The sequence below is a fragment of the Salmo salar genome, chromosome ssa03, assembly GCF_905237065.1.
Source record: "Salmo salar chromosome ssa03, Ssal_v3.1, whole genome shotgun sequence".
Lineage (NCBI taxonomy): Eukaryota > Metazoa > Chordata > Actinopteri > Salmoniformes > Salmonidae > Salmo > Salmo salar.
This window is the reverse complement of record NC_059444.1, coordinates 30,531,848-30,552,761: the sequence shown is the minus strand read 5'-3', so window position 1 is coordinate 30,552,761 and position 20,914 is coordinate 30,531,848. Positions and strand designations below refer to the sequence as shown.

At 43.5% G+C, this 20,914-nt stretch overlaps 1 protein-coding gene across 1 annotated transcript; it reads right to left on the bottom strand.

The window, feature by feature from the left end:
* Window positions 1–7,367: 7,367 nt before the first annotated feature.
* Window positions 7,368–19,010, bottom strand: igfbp-3b2 (insulin-like growth factor binding protein 3 paralog B2). The gene is given in 5 exon segments (NM_001279170.1): window positions 7,368–7,493; window positions 15,437–15,556; window positions 16,921–17,072; window positions 17,074–17,178; window positions 18,647–19,010. Coding segments are annotated over 5 exon segments (867 nt in total).
* Between the last annotated feature and the right edge of the window lie 1,904 nt (window positions 19,011–20,914).

The following is a 20,914-nucleotide window of genomic DNA, read 5'->3' as shown; positions in this document are numbered from 1 at the left end:
AGCATGGACGCTCCGACATACATTTACAGTATGCATATAATCAGGCACATACAAGCACTTGCACAAACACACACTCACACTCACATACCCCTGCACCTACGCAAGCACAGTCCCATGAATGCACACACACACGTACGCACGCATGGACACACGCGTATGGACATACACTGTGTCATTTTTTACTCAGCTTAAACACTACTTAACACATACCTACACACATCAACATCCACCAAATATACTGACTTTCTTTCTACAAATCCGTACAAAAACACTCTCATTCACATGAGCACACAACATAACATTTTATTAAAAAGAAAAATAGAAATTACTCTTAATTTATTTACATGACGTATCACGCCTTATTTATTCAAAACGTGTCTGTGCTTACTAGTATGAACCATTTGTAATTTTTAGATTATTTATATGTTTGTCTATTTTCTGATTGTAAATAGGGCAACAGTGTATACATTTGTGTTTCTGACTAAATAACTCCATCTCTGAAGACCACAGGTCTCCAGCTCTGCCAAACCCAGTTCAGGGTCTTCAGAATCTGTTTTTGATTCATTCAACCCGGTGGACTTGTGCACTGTAAATGAAACAACACAACCATTCATTCAGTCAACATGTTGACAGTGTTGGAATGTATTCCCATTGATATTTTCTCAATGGGCATCGGGGAAATACTTAAAGTGCCACAAGTATGCATCTGCTGGCCAGGCACAAACATGTCACTGCTCATCCAAGCCCCTGTTTAGTCTTTATCTACCTCTACTGGTCTGTGCAGGTCTTCTGGTTTAGCAAAGGTTTGTTGTGAAACTTGTCGGCACATACACAGATTCCTCATGTAAAGTCATTGTTTTGCTTGTCTGAAATGACGTCTTATCTCTTTTGTTTCATTTGATGCCATGATTAAATGTCTATTTATTATCTGTCAAGCCCCTGTTCCTGACAGTGAGTCAGAAATAAACTCAGCAAAAAAAAAAAAAAGTCCTCTCACTCAACTGCGATTATTTTCAGCAAACTTAACATGTGTAAATATTTGTATGAACGTAACAAGATGCAACAACTGAGACATAAAACTGAACAAGTTCCACAGACATGTGACTAACAGAAAAAAGTAACAGTCAGTATCTGCAGTAATGCAGCCACCAGCTGCGTTAAGTACTGCAGTGCATCTCCTCTTCATGGACTGCACTGAATTTGCCAGTTCTTGCTGTGCGATGTTACCCCACTCTTCCACCAAGGCACCTGCAAGTTCCTGGACATTTCTGGGGGGAATGGCCCTAGCCCTCACCCTCCGATCCAACAGGTCCCAGACGTGCTCAAAGGGATTGAGATCCGGGCTCTTCACTGGCAATGGCAGAACACTGACATTCCTGTCTTGCAGGAAATCACGCACAGAACGAGCAGTATGGCTGGTGGCATTGTCATGCTGGAGGGTCATGTCAGGATGAGCCTGCAGGAAGGGTACCACATGAGGGAGGAGGATGTCTTCCCTGTAATGCACAGCGTTGAGATTGCCTGCAATGACAACAAGCTTAGTCCGATGATGCTGTGACACACCGCCCCAGACCATGACGGACCCTTCACCTTCAAATTGATCCCGCTCCAGAGTACAGGCCTCAGTGTAACGCTCATTCCTTCGACGATAAACGCGAACCCGACCATCACCCCTGGTGAGACAAAACCGCGACTCGTCAGTGAAGAGCACTTTTTGCCAGTCCTGTCTGGTCCAGCGACGGGGGGTTTGTGCCCATAGGCGACGTTGTTGCCGGTGATGTCTGGTGAGGACCTGCCTTACAACAGGCCTACAAGCCCTCATTCCAGCCTCTCTCAGCCTATTGCGGACAGTCTGAGCACTGATGGAGGGATTGTGCGTTCCTGGTGTTCCTGTAGTTGTTGTTGCCATCCTGTACCTGTCCCGCAGGTGTGCTGTTCGGATGTACCAATCCTGTGCAGGTGTTGTTGCATGTGTTCTGCCACTGTGAGGATGATCAGCTCTCCATCCTGTTTCCCTGTAGCGCTGTCTTATGCGTCTCACAGTGCAGACATTGCAATTTATTGCCCTGGCCACATCTGCAGTCCTCATGCCTCCTTGCAGCATGCTTAAGGCACGCTCACGCAGATGAGCAGGGACCCTGGGCATCTTTGTTTTGGTGTTTAGCAGAGTCAGTAGAAAGGCCTCATTAGTGTCCTATGTTTTCATAACTGTGACCTTAATTGCCTACCGTCTGTAAGCTGTTAGTGTCTTAACGACCGTTCCACAGGTGCATGTTCATGAATTGTTTATGGTTCGTTGAACAAGCGTGGGAAACAGTGTTTAAACCCTTTACAATGAAGATCTGTGAAGTATTTGGATTTTTACGAATTATCTTTGAAAGACAGGTTCCTGAAAAAGGACGTTTCTTTTTTTGCTGAGTTTATGTTACGAGATATGCTGCTAATACTTTGTTTGCTTTTTTACAAATCATGTATAGCCTCCCTTACGAAAAATGATTGCAGTAAGTTTGCAGTGTAACTGCAGTTAAAGTGCAGTACACTGCAGTCATTTTGCAATTACTTCATCCAAAATACCACAGCCGTCTGCAGTTACTGCACTTTTACTGCAGTTTCAAAACTGCAATATATTTTTTGTAAGGGCTATGTTAGTTACTCTGTTGTAATTCTGTGCTTTCATTAAACATGTTAACCTCAATGGTTATTGTGTACATGTTTCGGTAACATAGGACATGTAAGGATACGGCAAATGTGGAGAGAGTTGAATGAAGACACCAATGCCAATAGCTTCATAAAATTAAGTATTTATTTGAAGTGAGGAAATGTACAAAATCCCTCTACCCCATACCAGAGGTCCTTATATATCCCCTGGCTTTAACCCCAAGGCAAGGAGAACAGTTGTTTCTCAACAAATTATTATAAAAAACTTACAAGATCCTGAGTCTAGAATAGTACCATATTATCTATAGTGTGCTACTATAGACCTGGTCAAAAGTGGAACACTGCATACTGAATAGGGTAAAAATTGACAGATCCCTTGTTTGAACCCAAAACACTTCCAGAGCTAGCAACATGCTAATATCTCCAACTTCCTCTAACAAAGACATTCACCCTCAACAGAATCTCTAGTGGCAAAATTGAGGGTTATCATCAAGTTAGTTTGTAAAAAAACTATTCAGAATCTCAGCTTCATTAATAACAATCATGGACATTTAGAAATTCAGACAACACACAAATATAAATCACATAGCAATTGAAGCTGGTGTCAGCTTTAATGCATTTATTTGTATACAGCATATTGGCCTTGAACCTAGACACAGCTAAATGGTGAAAATGTATCTCTTAAAAACAGAAGAACAGGCTCAAAAACATGTGGGCACACACACAAATACACATGCACACAGTCGTGAAAGACTTTATCCCAGTAACCAGCTTATGCAAACTGACAGAGAGGAGGAAGAACGACCACACCATTGACTGTGGGGAATGCCCCTCCCCTCTCTCTGTACATTGAAATCCAGCAGAAATATGTTATTCTGGTAGATGTGTAGGGAATGTACTTAGATTGTGTACTAAACATTGGGAACACCTTCCTAATATTGAGTTGCACCACCTTTTGCCCTCAGAACAGCCTGCAATCTTTGGAAAATAAAATTGGCGACCTATGCGGAAAATTAAACTACCAACGGGACATTCAAAACTGTAATATCTTATGCTTCACGGAGTCGTGGCTGAACGACGACATTATCATGGCTATACGCTGTATCGACAGGATAGAACAGCGGTGTCTGGTAAGACAAGGGGCGGCGGACTATGATTTTTTGTAAATAACAGCTGGTGCACGATATCTAAGGAAGTCTCTAGGTATTGCTCGCCTGTAGTAGAGTATCTCATGATAAGCTGTAGACTACACTATCTACCTAGAGAGTTTTCATCTGTATTTTTCGTAGCTGTCTACATACCACCACAGACTGATGCTGGCACTAAGACCGCACCAAATGAGATGTATTTCGCCATAAGTAAACAGGAAATTTAATGCAGGCAAACTTAAATCCGTCTTACCAAATTTCTATCAGCATGTTAAATGTGCAACCAGAGGGAAAAATACTCTGGACCACCTTTACTCCACACACAAAGACACATACAAAGCTCTCTATCACCCTCCATTCGACAAATCTGAACATAATTCTATCCTCCTGATTCCTGTTTACAAGCAAATATTCAAGCAGGAAGCACCAGTGACTCGATCTATAAAAAAGTGATCAGATGAAGCAGATGCTAAGCTACAGGACTGTTTTTCTAGTACAGACTGGAATATGTTCTGGGATTCCTCCGATGGCATTGAGGAGTACACCACATCAATCATTGGCTTCATCAATAAGTGCATCGATGATGTCGTCCCCACAGTGACTGACCGTACATACCACGACCAGAAGTCTTGGATTACAGGCAACATCCACACTGAGCTTAAGGCTAAAGCTGCCATTTTTAAGGAGCGGGACTCTAACCCGGAAGCTTATAAGAAATCCCGCTATGCCCTCCGACGAACCATCAAACAGGCAAAGCGTCAATACAGGACTAAGATCGAATCGTACTACACCGGCTCTGACACTCGTCGGATGTGGCAGGGCTTGCAAACCATTACAGACTACAAAGGGAAGCACAGCCGAGAGCTGCCCAGTGACACAGCCTACCAGACGAGCTACACTACTTCTATGCTCACTTCGAGGCAAATAACACTAAACATGCATGGGAATACCAGCTGTTCCGGAAGACTGTGTGAGCATCCGCAGCCAATGTGAGTAAGACCTTTAAACAGGTCAACATTCATAAGGCTGCAGGGCCAGACAGATTACCAGGACGTGTACTGCGAGCATGCGCTGACCAACTGGCAAGTGTCTTCACTGACATTTTCAACCTCTCCCTGTCCGAGTTTGTAATAGCAACATGTTTTAAGCAGACCACCATAGTCCTTGTGCCCAAGTAAACTAAGGTAACCTGCCTAAATGATTACCAACCCGTAGCACTCACATCTGTAGCCATGAAGTGCTTTGAAAGGCTGGTCATGGCTCAAATCAACACCATTATCTAGAAACCCTAGACCCACTCCAACTTGCATACTGCCCTAACAGATCCACAGATGATCTCTATTGGACTCCACACCGCCCTTTCCCACCTGGACAAAAGGAACGCCTATGTGAGAATGCTATTCATTGACTACAGCTCAGCGTTCAACACCATAGTGCCCTCAAAGCTCATCAATAAGATAAGGACCCTGGGACTAAACACCTCCCTCTGCAACTGGATCCTGGTCTTCCTGACGTGCCCCCCAGGTGGTAAGGGTAGGTAACAACACACCCGCCACACTTATCCTCAATGCAGGGGCCCCTTAGGGGTGCGTGCTCAGTCCCCTCCTGTACTCCCTGTTCACTCATGACTGCACGGCCAGGCATGACTCCAACACCATCATTAAGTTTGCAGATGACACAACAGTTGTAGGCATGATCACCGACAAGACAGCCTATAGGGAGGAGGTCAGAGACCTGGCCGTGTGGTGCCAGGACAACAACCTCTCCCTCAATGTGAGCAAGACAAAGGAGCTGATCGTGGACTACAGGAAAAGGCGGGCCGAACACGCCCCCATTCTCATCGACTGGGCTGTAGTGGAGCAGGTTCAGAGCTTCAAGTTCCTTGGTGTCCACATCACCAATAAACTAACATGGTCCAAGCAACCCAAAACAGACGTGAAGAGGGCACGACAAAACCTATTCCCCCTCAGGAGACTGAAAAGATTTGAAATGGGTACTCAGATCCTCAAAAGGTTCTACAGCTGCACCATCGAGAGCATCCTGACTGGTTGAGTCACTGCCTGGTATGGCAACTGCTCAGCCTCCAACCGCAGGTCTCTACAGAGGGTAGTGCGTATGGCCCTGCACATCACTGGGGCCAAGCTTCCTGCCATTCAGGACCTCTATACCTGGCGGTGTCAGAGGAAGGCCCTAAAAATTGTCAAAGAGGCTTCTAAACAAGTTCTACCCCCTAGCCATAAGACTCCTGAACATCTAATAAAATGGCCACCAAGACTATTTGCATTGCCCCCCCTTTTACACCGCTGCTTCTCTCTGTTGTTATAATCTATGCATAGTCACTTTAATAACTCTACCTACATGTACATATTGCCTCACCGCACATAGACACTGTACCGGTACCCCACTGTATATAGTGTCACTATTGTTATTTTACTGCTGCTCTTTAATTACTTGTTACTTTTATTTCTTATTCTTTTTTTTAAACTGCATTGTTGGTTAGGGCTCGTAAGTAAGCATTTCACTGCTGTATTCGGCGCATGTGACTAATATAGTTTATTTTATTGTCTCAAGACTACAAAATCCTTCTTTAACCCATCTCCTCCCCTTCATCTACACTGATGGAAGTAACATCAATAACGGATCATAGCTTTCACCTGGATTCACCTGGTCAGTCCACATCATGGGACGAGCAGGTATTCCTAAAGTTTTGTACACAGTGTATATGAGTTGCAAAGGAAAGATGAGAACAACATCCAAGCTTTATAGTCAACTCCCTTAAAGGGTCCTGAGGAGAGGACAGTGATCCTACAGGGAGATACTGAATGGACTAAAATCTGAGTTATGTACCCTCCGGCACAAAGTGGGAAAGCATTTTATGACATTGTACTGTGCCACAGGTTGGTCGCACACCAGCACCCCATAGCATACGGTTACATGGATAGACAATTGTACTGTACACACAGACACATACAAACACACACATTTAAACAAATACATACAGTAACATATCAAACATACAGAACAACACACATACAAATATAATCATATCATGCAGCCATACAAACACGCACACACGAGTATAGTGCCACCTAGCTGTGCGTTGGTGTACGCCTCTCATTGAGGGTCGAGACGAGCACTGTATATGATCCTCTGTCGTCAAGTCTGTAATCATCAAAGCTAGCCCTGTGCTATGGAATGAATGATTACATCTCATGTGTCCTTAGAGTTACATATACCAAGTCTGGTCTGCCCTTTCAGTCTATGGAGAATCCATCCACACACTGTTTACAGTACATAGGAGCAGCACATTGCATAAGGGGGAGTTTGCTGGACACAAGGAGTGTGATTGGATGAGTCCTGTCTTCTTCTCAAGCCACTCCCCCTGCTCTGCCCTCCATAAGGTCCCATGGGCCAAAGAGTCATCAATGCCAGCCAACACATGTCCAGGCCCAGCCATTTTGGAATCTTTTGAATCCCGATATCTTCAGTTTCTCTGTGTATTCATGGGTCCTTTTTCTTTCTCTCACCCTCTCTCTCTCTCTCTTTCTCGCTGCTCTTGTCTTATTGGCTCTCTGAGTTGTAGCACTGAGCATCTCCTCTCTCCTTCCCATCAAAACCTGGCAATGGCTGCCCATACTTATCGACACACCAGCAAAAGCCTCGCTTTCTGCCCTTGGATGGACGGCACTGTGTGAGAAAGAGAGACATACAGGGAGAGAACATATTAGAAAAAGATTTAGACTATTAAATAGACACCGGAGATCATCTCCAGGTATTCCCAACGCCGTCGGGGGTATGCCAAATAAAAATGTTATTCACATTTAAAAAACAGCTAGCATGGACACTGACAGTTGTGAATCTGATGCAGCCAAAGATCTACTGCCCCCTTACCCGGGAAAGCACCGAACATCAGACAGGTACATTGGACCATCGAAGAGGTGCAAATATGAGAACTACATTGATTTGGGGTTCACTTATATTGTCAGTAGTGCCTTTCCTCAGCCACAGTGTATTATATGTGCAAAAGTACTATCTCACAACTTGATGAAACCGTCACTCTTGAGCAGACATTTAGAAACAAAACATGCCAATTTGAAAAATAAGCCACGGGAGTTTTTGAGCGAGAATTAAGACAACTTTTGAGTAAGACATGTATAAAAGAAACAGATACCATTAATAAGAAGGGGCTAGAAGCGTCTTATATGGTGAGCTACCGAGTGGCTAGGACAGGCAAGCCCCATACTATTGTGGAGGACTTAGTTCTTCCTGCTGTCGCAGATATGGCTGGGATAATGCTGGCGAAAAGGCAAAAAAAAAACTATACAGACAATATCTTCATCAAACAACACTGTTTCACGACACAGGTACATGGCAGGAGATGTTTTATGCTTCGCATACAAGCCAATTAATTCTATGCATTACAGCTGGATGAGTCAACAGACGTGGTGAGCCTGGCACAGCTACTGGTATATGTCCGTTACGTTTATGGTCAATTAAGGAAGACCTCTTCTGCAATCCACTGGAAACCAGGACAACAGGAGAGGATATTTTTAAAGAACTGGACAGCTTTGTGACATCAAATGGACTTTGGTGGTCAAGATGTGTTGGTATCTGTACTGATGGCGCAAAAGCCATGACAGGGAGACATAGTGGAGTGGTAACACACGTGCAAGCAGTTGCTCTTGATGCCACTTGGGTACAATGCAGCATCCACCGAGAGGCTCTTGCTGCCAAGGGAATGCCTGACAACTTGAAAGATGTTTTTGACACGACAGTGAAAATGGTTAACTTTGTTAAAGCAAGGTCCCTGAACTCTCGTGTATTTTCTGCACTATGCAATGATATGGGCAGCGACCATGTAACGCTTTTACAATATACAGAAATGCGCTGGTTATCAAGGGGCAAAGTATTGACACGTTTTTTTTTTATTGAGAGACGAGCTTAAAGTTGTCTTTACTGACCATAATTTTCACTAGTCTGACCGCTTGCGTGATGACGAGTTTCTCACACGACTGGCCCATCTGGGTGATGTTTTTGTCACCTGAATGATCTGAATCTAGGATTACAGGGCTCTCCGCAACTATATTCAATGTGCTGGACAAAATTGAGGTTAGGATTAAGAAGTTGGAGCTCTTCTCTGTCTGTGTTAACAAGGAAAACACACAGATCTTTCCATCATTGTATGATTTCTTGTGTGCAAATTAACTCAAGCTTATGGACAATGTCAAATGTGATATAGCGAGGCACCTGAGTGAGTTGGGTGCGCAATTACGCAGGTACTTTCCTGAAACGGATGACACAAACAACTGGATTCATTATCCCTTTCATGCCCTGCCTCCAGTCCACTTACTGATATCTGAACAAGAGAGCCTCATCGAAATTGCACCAAGCGTTTCTGTGAAAATTGAATTTAATCAGAAGCCACTGACAGATTTCTGGTTTGGGCTGCGCTCAGAGTATCCTGCCTTGGCAAATCACGCTGTTAAGACTGATGCCCTTTGCAACCACATACCTATGTGAGAGTGGATTCTCGGCCCTCACTAGAATGAAAATTAAATACAGGCACAGATTGTGTGTGGAAAATGATTTAAGACTGAGACTCTCTCCAATACAACCCAACATTGCAGAGTTATGAGCATCCTTTCAAGCACACCCTTCTCATTAACCTGTGGTGAGTTATTCACAGCTTTCGATTAACAAATAAGGTTTTATATGTAAGATGGTTAAATAAAGAGCAAAATTATTGATTATTATATTATTATTTGTGCCCTGGTCCTATAAGAGCTCTTTGTCACTTCCCACGAGCCGGGTTGTGACAAAAACTCACTCATTCTTATGTTTAATAAATGTATTGTATAGTGTGTGTGTGTGGCATGCTTACAATGATGGCAAATAACAACATTTGAGAGTGCGCTGACCCTGGTGCTAGAGGGGGTACGCAGCTGGAGGTTGAATGTTTGAAGGGGTAATGGACTATAAAAAGTTTGGGAACCACTGATCTAGCACAATGGCAATAAAAAAAGGACGCAAAGGAAGTGGGACAATAAATGGTTAAGGACATTAATGTCCATTTTGTGCTGAGGAGCAGAGGAGCAGAGGAGACTTGGCCATGGGACGCATGCTGGTGGTATTTTCAGCTGCTTTTACGGTCTACCTCCAGTTCCACACACATATAGAGAGCTTTAAGGTAAACAGAAACCTGGTCAAATATTTGCTTAGGCCCGTTTGTGAACAACTGAGACCCAAGATCTATTTTCAGTGAGCCGGTGGCCAGTACAAATCATCTGTTGCTGATTATACCCCACAGCTCCAAATTATGGGTACTACACATGACTTACAGAGTCTCTGGAGCAACCCAAGTGCTGTTATTTTACTGCCAATTTTACTGAAGGTCACAGTCCTCTCTAGTAAAACATGCAGGAATTCATTTGAAAGGCAGGAGAACAAACGGCATCACTCTGTAAAAGAGTAGATCAGAATGGAAGTCAACCCTTTCTCAGCTTGATATTACATTTGCCTTGGTATTTGACCCCAGAGACCATAAGTTAATCTCAACCCTGTAAGAGTGACAGGGTACAGTAAAGTGTATGTATTGGACTAAAACAAATACAAACCATCAAGTAATATAATTTTAGTCAACTCCACATGCTGAGAGGTGCGGTCATATTATTTATGGGTACTACGGGGCGGCAGGTGTTAGTGTTTAGAGCGGACTAGTAACCGATAGCAAGATCGAATCCCCGAGCTGACAAGGTAAAAATCTGTCGCTCTGCCCCTGAACAAGACAGTTAACCCACTGTTCCTAGGCCGTCATTGAAAATAAGAATTTGTTCTTAACTGACTTGCCTCGTTAAATAAAAAGGTAAAAAATTTATATTTTCAAGGCAGAGTAATTCAAAAGATGGACTTGGAGTCAAAGAATGACTCCACTTAATTAACAGTAGCTTGGAATGTAATAAAAGTAATAAAAAGAAGACAAAAGCCAGAAAAAAATGCATTTAAAAAGCTGCTTTAACAGCACCTCTCATACATAATCACTTTGCCATTTCTGTCATCTAGCTTCAAAGGCTGCACATAAACTCAAATCCAACTTTATTTGTCACGTGTGCTGAATACAAGTGTAGACCGAGGAATGCTTACTTACAAGCCCTTAAACAACAGTGCAGTTCAAGAAGAGTTAAGAAAATATTTACCAAATAAACTAAGCAAAAAATAATAAAAAGTAAGACAATAAAAGAACAATAACAAGACTATATACAGGGGGTACCGGTACCGAGTCAATTTGCGGGGATACAAGTTAGTCAAGGTAATTTGTACATGTAGGTAGGGGTGAAGTGACTATACATAGAGGGGGGGGGGGGGTCAATGGAAATAGTCCGGTGGCCATTTGATTAATTGTTCATCAGTCATATGGCGTGGGGGTAGAAGCAGTTAAGGAGCCTTTTGGTCTTAGACTTGGCGCTCCGGTACCGCTTGTCGTGCGGTAGCAGAAAAAACAGTCTATGACTTGGCCTATTATATAGGTCCTGGATGGCTTGGCCTGGGCCGTATGCAGTACCCTCCATTGTGCGTTACGGTCAGATGACAAGCAGTTGCCATACCAGGCGGTGATGCAACTGGTCAGGATGCCCTCGATGGTGCAGCTGTAGAACTTTTTCAGTCTCCTGAGGGGGAAAAGGTGTTGTCGGGCCCTCTTCAAGACTGTCTTGGTGTGTTTGCACCATGATAGTTCATTGGTAATGTGGACACCAAGGAACTTGAAACTCTCAACCAGCTCCGTCGATGTTAGCATCATCCCGGATACTGCACTGCACTGTTGTTTTGCGGGCCTGTTCGGCCCACCTTTTCCTGTAGTCCACGATCAGCTCCTTTGTCTTGCTCACACTGAGGGAGAGGTTGTTGTCCTGGCACCACACTGCCAGGTCTTTGACCTCCTCCCTATAGGCTCATCATTGTCATCAGCAAACTTAATGATGGTGTTGGAGTCATGTTTGTCCATGCAGCATGGGTGAACAGGGAGTACAGGAGGGGACTAAGTACACACCTCTGAGGGGCCCCAGTGTTGAGGATCAGCATGGCAGACCTGTTGTTGCCTACCCTTACCACCTGGGGGCAGCCCATCAAGAAGTCCAGGATCTAGTTGCAGAGGGAGGTGTTTAGTCCCAGGATCCTTAGTGATTTTTTATACCTTTATTTAACTAGGAAAGCCAGTTAAGAACAAATTCTTATTTTCAATGATAGCCTAGGAACAGTGGGTTAACTGCCTTGTTCAGGGGCAGAGTGACAGATTTTTACCTTCTCAGCTCGGGGATTTGATCTTGCAACCTTTTGGTTACTAGTCCAACGCTCTAACCACTAGGCTACTTGCCACCCCAGTAATGAGCTTCATGGGCACTATGGTGTTGAGCACTGTCAATGAACAGCATTCTGGTGTTCCTTTTGTACAGGTGGTAACGGGCAGTGTCGCGCAATTGTGATTGCATCATCTGTGGATCTGTTGGGGCATTATGCAAATTGAAGTGGGTCTAGGGTATCCGGGAGGATGCTGTTGATGTGAGCCATGACCAGCCTTTCAAAGCACTTAATGGCTACTGACGTGAGTGCAACGGGGCGGTAATCATTTAGGCAGGTTACCTTCACTTCCTTGGGCACAGGGACTATGGTGGTCTGCTTGAAACATGTAGGTATTACAGACTCGGTTAGGAAGAGGTTGAAAATGTCAGTGAAGACACGTGTCAGTTGGTCCATGCATGCTTTTAGTACACATCCTGGTAATCCGTTTGGCCCCGCGTCTTTGTGAATGTTGACCTGTTTAAAGGTCTTGCTCACATCGGCTACCGAGAGCGTTATCAGACAGTTGTCCAGAACAGCTGGTGCTCTTGTGCATGCTTCAGTGTTGCTTGCCTTGAAGCAAGCATAAAAGGCATTTAGCTCATCTGGTAGGCTCACGTCACTGGGCAGCTCGCGTCTGGGTTTCCCTTTGTAGTCCGTAATGGTTTTCAAGCCTTGCCACATCCGACGAGCGTCAGAGCCGGTGTAGTAGGATTCGATCTTAATCCTGTATTGACGCTTTGCTTGTTTGGTGGCATAGCGGGATTTCTTATTAGCGTCCGGATGCGCTGGGGAGGGGGTACAAAGTTGTTTGAAGCTTCTACGATGAACAGAGACCGAATGAGAAGGAGGGGAAGTTGTTGAGGCAGGGGGTGACATCTCTTCTTGGGGCGCGTTCACGAGGGTGGATCCTCCCGTTCCAAAACCTTTTTCAAGACACAGGAACCGTCCGGTTGAAATATTATTGAATCTTCACATTCTGAAGGCCCTAAAGATTGATGTTTTACAACGTTTGACATGTTTGAACGAACGTAAATACAACTTTTTTTAAACTTTGTCGCGACATCGTCCACGCGCTTTCTACACTTGGAGTAGCTTACTGGACGCACGAACAACAAGGAGTTATTTGGACATAAATTATGGACTTTATCAAACAAAACAACATTTGTTGTGGACCTGGGATTCCTGGAAGTGCCTTCTGATGAAGATGATCAAAGGTAAGGGAATATTTGTAATGCAATGTTTGATTTTAGATGACTCCAAGATGGTGGCCATCTGTATAGCCTAGTGTATTTTTCTGAGCTCAGTACTCAGATTATTGCAAAGAGGGCTTTCCTCGTGAAGCTTTTTTGAAATCTTTCATAGCGTTTGCATAAAGGAGATGTTCAACTATAATTCTTTGAATGATAGTTTAATTTTCTATCAATGTTTATGACAAGTATTTTTGTAAATTGTGGCGCTGATCCACCGGAAGTATTTGAGGGAAAATATTTTTGGAATGTCACGCGCTGATGTAAAATGCTGTTTTTATATATAAATATGAATTTTATCGAACAAAAAATGCATGTATTGTGTAACATGATGTCCTAGGAGTGTCATCTGATGAAGATCGTCAAAGGTTAGTGCTGCATTTAGCTCTGTTTTGGGTATTTGTGATGCATGCTAGTTGCTTTGAAAATGGCTGTGTGATTATTTTTGGCAGGGTACTCTCCTAAGATAATCTAATGTTTTGCTTTCGCTGTAAAGCCTTTTTGAAATCGGACAACGTGGTTCGATTCAGGAGAAGTGTATCTATAAAATGGTGTAAAATAGTCATATGTTTGAGAAATTGAAGTTATAGCATTTATGAGGTATTTGTATTTCGCGCGACGCGATTCCACTGGCTGTTGACTAGGTGGGACACAAACGTCCCACCTTGCCCAGGGAGGTTATTGACAAATAGACACTCGTCTTACCAGACGTAGCTTCTCTGTTCTGCCGTTCAGCCACGACTTGGGGAAACATAAGGTATTACAGTTTTTAATGTCTCGTTGGTAGAAAAATCTTGATCCTAGGTTATCGATTTTATTTTCCAATGATTGTACGTTGACAAATAGAATGGATGGCAGTGGGAGATTACTTGCTCGCCTACGAATTCTCAGAAGGCAGCCCAACCGCCGCCCCCCTCTTTCTCCGTCTTTTCTTCATGCAAATTACGGGATTTGGGTCTGTTCTCGGGAAAGCAGTATATCCTTCACGTCGGACTCGTTAAATGAAAAAGCTTCTTCCAGTTCGAGGTGAGTTCTTTTCGGTCATAAGAGAGAGTAGCAGCAACATTATGCACAAAACAAGTTAAAAAATAAGTTACTTAATCCTTCAAACTATGTATACATTTATAGTTAATAAGAAATGTTGGGTCTGAGACTCATGGGAATGTCTGCCACTCCCTCCCTGCCTGCCATCTCTGACGATACACATACGTACATTTTAAATAAAGACAATGAGCCTGGCATTTTGGTAAAGCTGGTTACGAGATGACTGTCAAATGGAGGCATGTCCTTTAGGTATGAGACTCAGTGCCGTGGTGTGTAATATAAATGTTGCTTTGCTTTTGGTGGATGCCATGATGGCGCTAGTGGACTAAGTGCCTCCATATGAATGCGTCAGGGACACTCATTTATTATAAACAGATTGTGGGCGGACCAGGACCACGCAAATGTGGGAAATGGCTGAAGCTTCTATTTTCTGCACTGCTTTTTAAAAAGTCTGACAATTATGGGGAGCGAGCGGCGGGTAGTGGCGGGTGCCGGCGGCCACCTTGACGCCTGTCTCCCTGGGAGGGTTCACGTTAAATGGCCGTCTTTTGAGCCGTGCAGGGCGCTTGCTGTGGTTTAGGGGTCTGTGGTTCCAGGTCTACAGCGCCAACCGTCTGTCTCTATGGTATACCCCAACTGGTGTGGCTGAGCAGTGATGAGGCTCTAATAACTAGTGAAAGACGACTGCAGCAGCGCTAGAGGAACGGATCCACTCCAGATATGAATATTGTATGCATGATGAGTCAGTCACTGATTTTGGAGTCTTCATTGATGAAGAAAGACTAAGTGGCAAGATGATCAGAAATTATAGTAGTTACAATGTTCTAATGGGGGTGATCGTCCTGGCCTTTGTAACACTGTTCAAATAGGTGGGTCTGGTATCTGGGCTGGTCTTCCTTGGTGAAAGCATGATTGTGACACATTCAGTAATGCGAAGTAGCCTGGGGTGGCTGACTCATAAAATTGCATAGTTTTCCCTACAGTGTGTTTGTATGATTTCCATACCTGTTTTTTCTTGTAGAAGCCCTTCTTGTCACAGTTTGGGATGCGGAAGCCTCTGGGGTTGAGGATGTCTGTGATCTTCAGTCCATTGAGGATACTCTCCATCTCTCTTCGACAGGGACCCTAAACACACAAGACGACACAAGCACAGACTATAATGACCCGTATTACTCCTTCCAAAGCACTCTGCCCACTACAGCTCAGATAATTATGTCATTATGTCAGATAATTATAGAGCCATTACTGCATGTAACTCCGTTCCATCTCATATTGCTCACGTGAACAGCAAACCTGGTTTCAGAAAACAGATAAAGCAACACCTCACGGCACAACACCTCTCACCTATTTGACCTAGATAGTTTGTATGTATGTATTGATAAGTAGGCTACTTGTGCCTTTTGTAAACAATGTATTTATGTAGTTCTGTCCTTGAGCTGTTTTCTATTAATCTTCTGTATTATGTCATGTTTCATGTATTGTGTGGACCCCAGGAAGAGTAGCTGCTGTTTTTGCAACAGCTAATGGGCACCCTAATAAAATACCAAAAGTAGTTATCTAATGGCATTACTCTATCCAATTCAAACAGTGTGCTAACACAAACCCCAACAGTGTGCTTACATGGTACTGTAATTCAATCAGAATGCTCTAGGAACATAGACAGGGATGCTATTGTTGGTATAAGGCAACACCAAGCTCCATCTGTAGCCTACAGCACTACCCTTCAGTAGTACGCAAACACTGGTGGTACTAGAGATAAGAAAAAAAGAGGCAACTAATAGGAAATTAATTCATCTGACCACCTTGTGAGGGCTTACGCTTTGCTGTAAGCCGCTTAAAAACTCTAATACTTTACACAAAGGGATAGGCCAGGGGATAACCGCGCAATCAAAGAGGTCATAGAAAGGAACCGACAGGTCTTGTCCTCAAGTCCAGCTCCAGTCGCTGATCAAAGCAAGGCAAAGCAAAGCTCATTCCTCGTGCTGCACTTGTTTTCCTGCCGCCGGGTCAAAGGCAGGATAACAAATAGAAAGAGGGAGGGAGGGTCCAAACAGGCACACGCAGAGGCCCAATCCATCATCAGCTTGTTCTGAGGCTCTGCGCTCCCCTCCAGCCCGCCAATGCTCCCCTCCGTGCCCCTGGGCGGCACGCGGACGCCTTGCGGCGAAACAGCCTGACCCGAAGTCAGCTGCAGAGGCAGAGCTACCATGTCCAAATTTGCGCCACGCCAATCTCCCGCCACCACCAATGCGCCCCCGCCAGCAGTCAGCATAACCAGAACATTATCACCTGCAGACGGATGGAGAAAAACACCAAAACACTGAGGAAAGGGGGAAGAAAGAGGGAGAAAGGATGAGAAAGGGGGAGAAAAACACCAAAACACAGAGCAAATGAGGATGAAAACATAACACAGAGCAAAGGAGAAAGAGGAGGAGAACATTCCCTAACAGAATGTTCCTAGAAACGAAAACAGTGGACCTGGCACTTACATACTCTGGGTCCTGCTTGGCTTCCAGGGAGAAGTTCTGTTGGTCTGTGCTGAGTGCTCCAGGTACTTCCTCCATCTTGTAACTCTGGGCCCTCTTCAGCTGCTCCCTGCGGATGACCTCTGCCTTGACAGGGTGGAGGAGAGGGGGGTGATGGGGGGATTCTGGGGGGGCCTACAGGAGGTCTGCTGGTGCTGAAGGAGGCTTGGAGCACTGGGGCGGTGGTGTTTCGCTCCTCCTCCTGAATACCACCATCATTTTCTGCCAAAAACAGAGAGGGGGGGATTATTTTGTTTGTGAGTTTATGTTGTGGCATATTTGGAAGCATTCCCAATACTTAATATTTTTTTATTCAAATGTTTGTATTTTGTTTAGCCCACCAAGGGCTCATCTTCCAAGAGTCCTTAAGAAATGTAAAAAAAAACATACAGTAAATTATTCATATATAATAATTCTAATGGACCACAAGAATCATGTGAATGGTCTAGATGTGCTGGTTCAGACATTTTTTGGACAATCCCTTGATGTTCATCCAAGCTAATAATATACTGAACAAAAATATAAACACACACGTAACAATTTCAAAGATTTTACAGGAAATCAGTCAGTTGAAATAAATTCATTAGGCCCTAATCTATGGATTAAACATGACTGAGAATACAGATATGCATTTGTAGTTCACAGATACCTTAAGAAAAGATATATATAAAACATTCAAACGGCTTCACAATGGGCCTCAGGACCTCGTGACAGTATTTCTGTGCATTCAAATTGCCATCGATAAAATGCCATTGTGTTTGTTGTCCGTAGCTTATGCCTGCCCATACCATAACCCCACCACGGGGAGGGGGCTTATGGTAGAGAAATGAACATTCAATTCTCTGGCAACAGCTCTGGTGGACATTCCTACAGCCAGCATACCACTTGCACGCTTCCTCAAAACTTGAGACATCTGTGGCATTGTGTTGTGTGATAAAACTGCACATTTTAGAGTGGCCTTTTAGGTAGATGGATTATCTTGGCAAAGGAGAAATGCTCACTAACAGGGATGTAACAAATTTGTGCACAAAATATGAGAGAAATAAGCTTTTTGTGAATATGGAACATTTCTGGGATATTTTATTTAAACTCATGAAACATGGGACCAACACTTTACATGTTGCATTTATATTTTTGTTCAGTGTAGTTGCACATTAATTACTGATGAAGAAAGGAGGGTAGAGAGGAGAGTTTGATGGTCAGATATCCTTTAAAGATTACAAAATTGAAAAGCAGTTTGGATTTACAATTAGAAACTACAATATAGATGGTTGAAATAAATATTGACATCTGTCAAATAAGACTCATCCCATCAATAATCTCCATGAAACCCTTGTATCACAGTTTTACAATTCCACAAAGTGACAATTATAATAGTCTAAACAGCAGTGATACAGTTAAATTACAAGGTCAAACATCAATATCAGCCAGATAATGGGTTACACAGTATAATTGTTTGTCAATTCGATTGTGTAAATATTGGACATATTACGCGCAGACTGGCTTAAACCTACCGGATAGCTCAAGGTAATAAATTATACTTTAGGCTGCCTTACATCCAGATGTTTCAGATGACAAGCACAAAAAGTATCGATCTTTTTACAGCTCACATCATCATAATAATGTAATAATCAGTTGGCAAAGCATTCTTAAAAAACGTTCCAAACTGCGTCATCATCTTGGCATTTACCTTGTCTCTCATTGATTATAGTGGCAACAGTTCTTTTAATGGTCGCGTTTGCACACTGTCCTCGTCCTTCTAGCAGAGCTTGGAGAGGTTTCTTCTCGCCGGGCTGGTGCTGGCATGTCATCCCGGAGCCACATCTCCCGGTGTACACTCCGCACGGCTTTCCAAAGGCCAGCGCGCAAGTCATGCAGCACCCGCAGCCCGGTTCGCGAACTCTCTCCGCGCAGTCCTTGGGCAACGGCTTGCACAGGAGCCGGGCTCCAGCATCACATGGTTCGCACCGGATAACCGGCCCTACCGCGACTGATCTCCGCAAAATCGATGCCAGAACAACTGTCAGCCAAAGTCTGCGAAAACACGTCTCCATGGTGATGATATCAGAAGGGTCTTGGTGCGTATTATCCTGAATTTAACTCTGCATTTCATACAAATGAAGCCACTTTGGACTAAACGTCTCAATATATACAGCCATCCACTGCAAAGTCACACCCCCTCTGAGTTGCCTAAGTGAGGGATTGGAGGGATCGCTTTAACTTCCACTCTGATATTTTCTGAAAGAACGTCCTTAAAAAAATGGGTGTGCAAAATAATTAATTAAATAAGCAATCCAAATAGGAAACAATCCATCTGATTTAAAAAAATATATATTTCACCTTTATTTAACCAGGTAGGCCAGTTGAAAACAAGTTCTCATTTACAACTGCGACATGGCCAAGATAAAGCAAAGCAGTTCGACAACAACAACAACACCGAGTTACACATAAACAAACATACAGTCAATAACACAAAAGAAAAGAAAAATAGAAAAATCTATGTACAGTGTGTGCAAATGTAGAAGAGTAGGGAGGTGATTGAACAGCTAATTATTCTCAAACAGATTGTTTTGGATTTTCTCTAGGTATGCCAGCACAATAACTAGCTTCATTTTAATGTTATGAAATCTCTACACACTTACATTGGATGAACATAACAAAATATAAGAAGATGTTTGATGCTGTTCTAAGGGCTCTTGATTTCAGTCAGGGTATTTTACGTGAATTTCATAGAATACCAGTTTTAACAACAATAAAAAACCTTACGCCAAGGAAATTGCTAGAACACTTGCCTGAAAGACAAATAAAAAGTGGCTAAATCAACCTCAGTGGAAGAGGTTTAACCCCTAATAACAAAAAGAATGTAAATACATATTTAGCTTCCAGTTAATGTTTATACCAAATGGAGAGTCTGATGTTTCTGATGCAGTTGGAACTGAGTTGATAGCCCATAGCATTCCAAAGTTAGAGCTAAAAGTCTGATCCCATTGGTCACTTCAATTCAATGTCTATTTCATGTTGGTTCAACCAGTGTGTGCCCAATGGGATAGCACTTGTGTCTCCAAATGTTTGGATATGCTAGTAAAGTTACCAGGTTGTTAGTTTCTTTAGGCCACTTGGAAACAACGGTACAGTGAAGCCTTATTATTACAACAATTATTATCTAGGATAGTATGGAGTATGGAGTGAACGGAGTACGCCGGGACCCCTTCGATGTCCAGAGGGGGCGGAGGAACCTCCCGCACCTCAGACTCCTGGAGTGGGCCAGCCACCACCGGCCTGAGGAGAGACACATGGCACGAGGGGTTAATACGGTAATCAGGGGAAGCTGTAACCTATAACAAACCCCTGTTTTTCATAGTAACACAGCAATATATTTTGGCGCATATGCTACCAAATTGCTGATGTTTTTTAAAACCCTGATCGGTGACCAACTTAATAATTTGGTGGTGTAAGGGGTGCGTACTGGCAGCAGAGAAGTCAGATGCAGGAGAGCAAAAACTGTGTTTCCAACGGCGCAGTTTAATAATAAAAACCACCGGAAAACAGAACAATCAATAAATGGGTACAAAACCCGACGCACACCAGACATAACGTGCACAAACACTTACAATAAACAATACCGGACAAGGACATGGGGGGAACAGAGGGTTAAATACACAACATGTAATTGATGGAATTGAAACCAGGTGTGTGGGAAGACAAGACAAAACAAATGGAAAATGAAAGGTGGATTGGCGATGGCTGGAAGACTGGAGACGTCGACCGCCGAACGTCGCCCGAACAAGGAGAGGGACCGACTTCGGAGGAAGTCGTGACAGGTGGGTGTTTGTTTTTGTCCTATTTCACACATGTACAATTGTGTATTAATTGGAAATAAGTGGACAAAGTCCCAAGATTTCTTTAATTTTTGCAATGTGTGACTGTGGCTACAGGAACAAAGAAGAGGCCTTCAGAC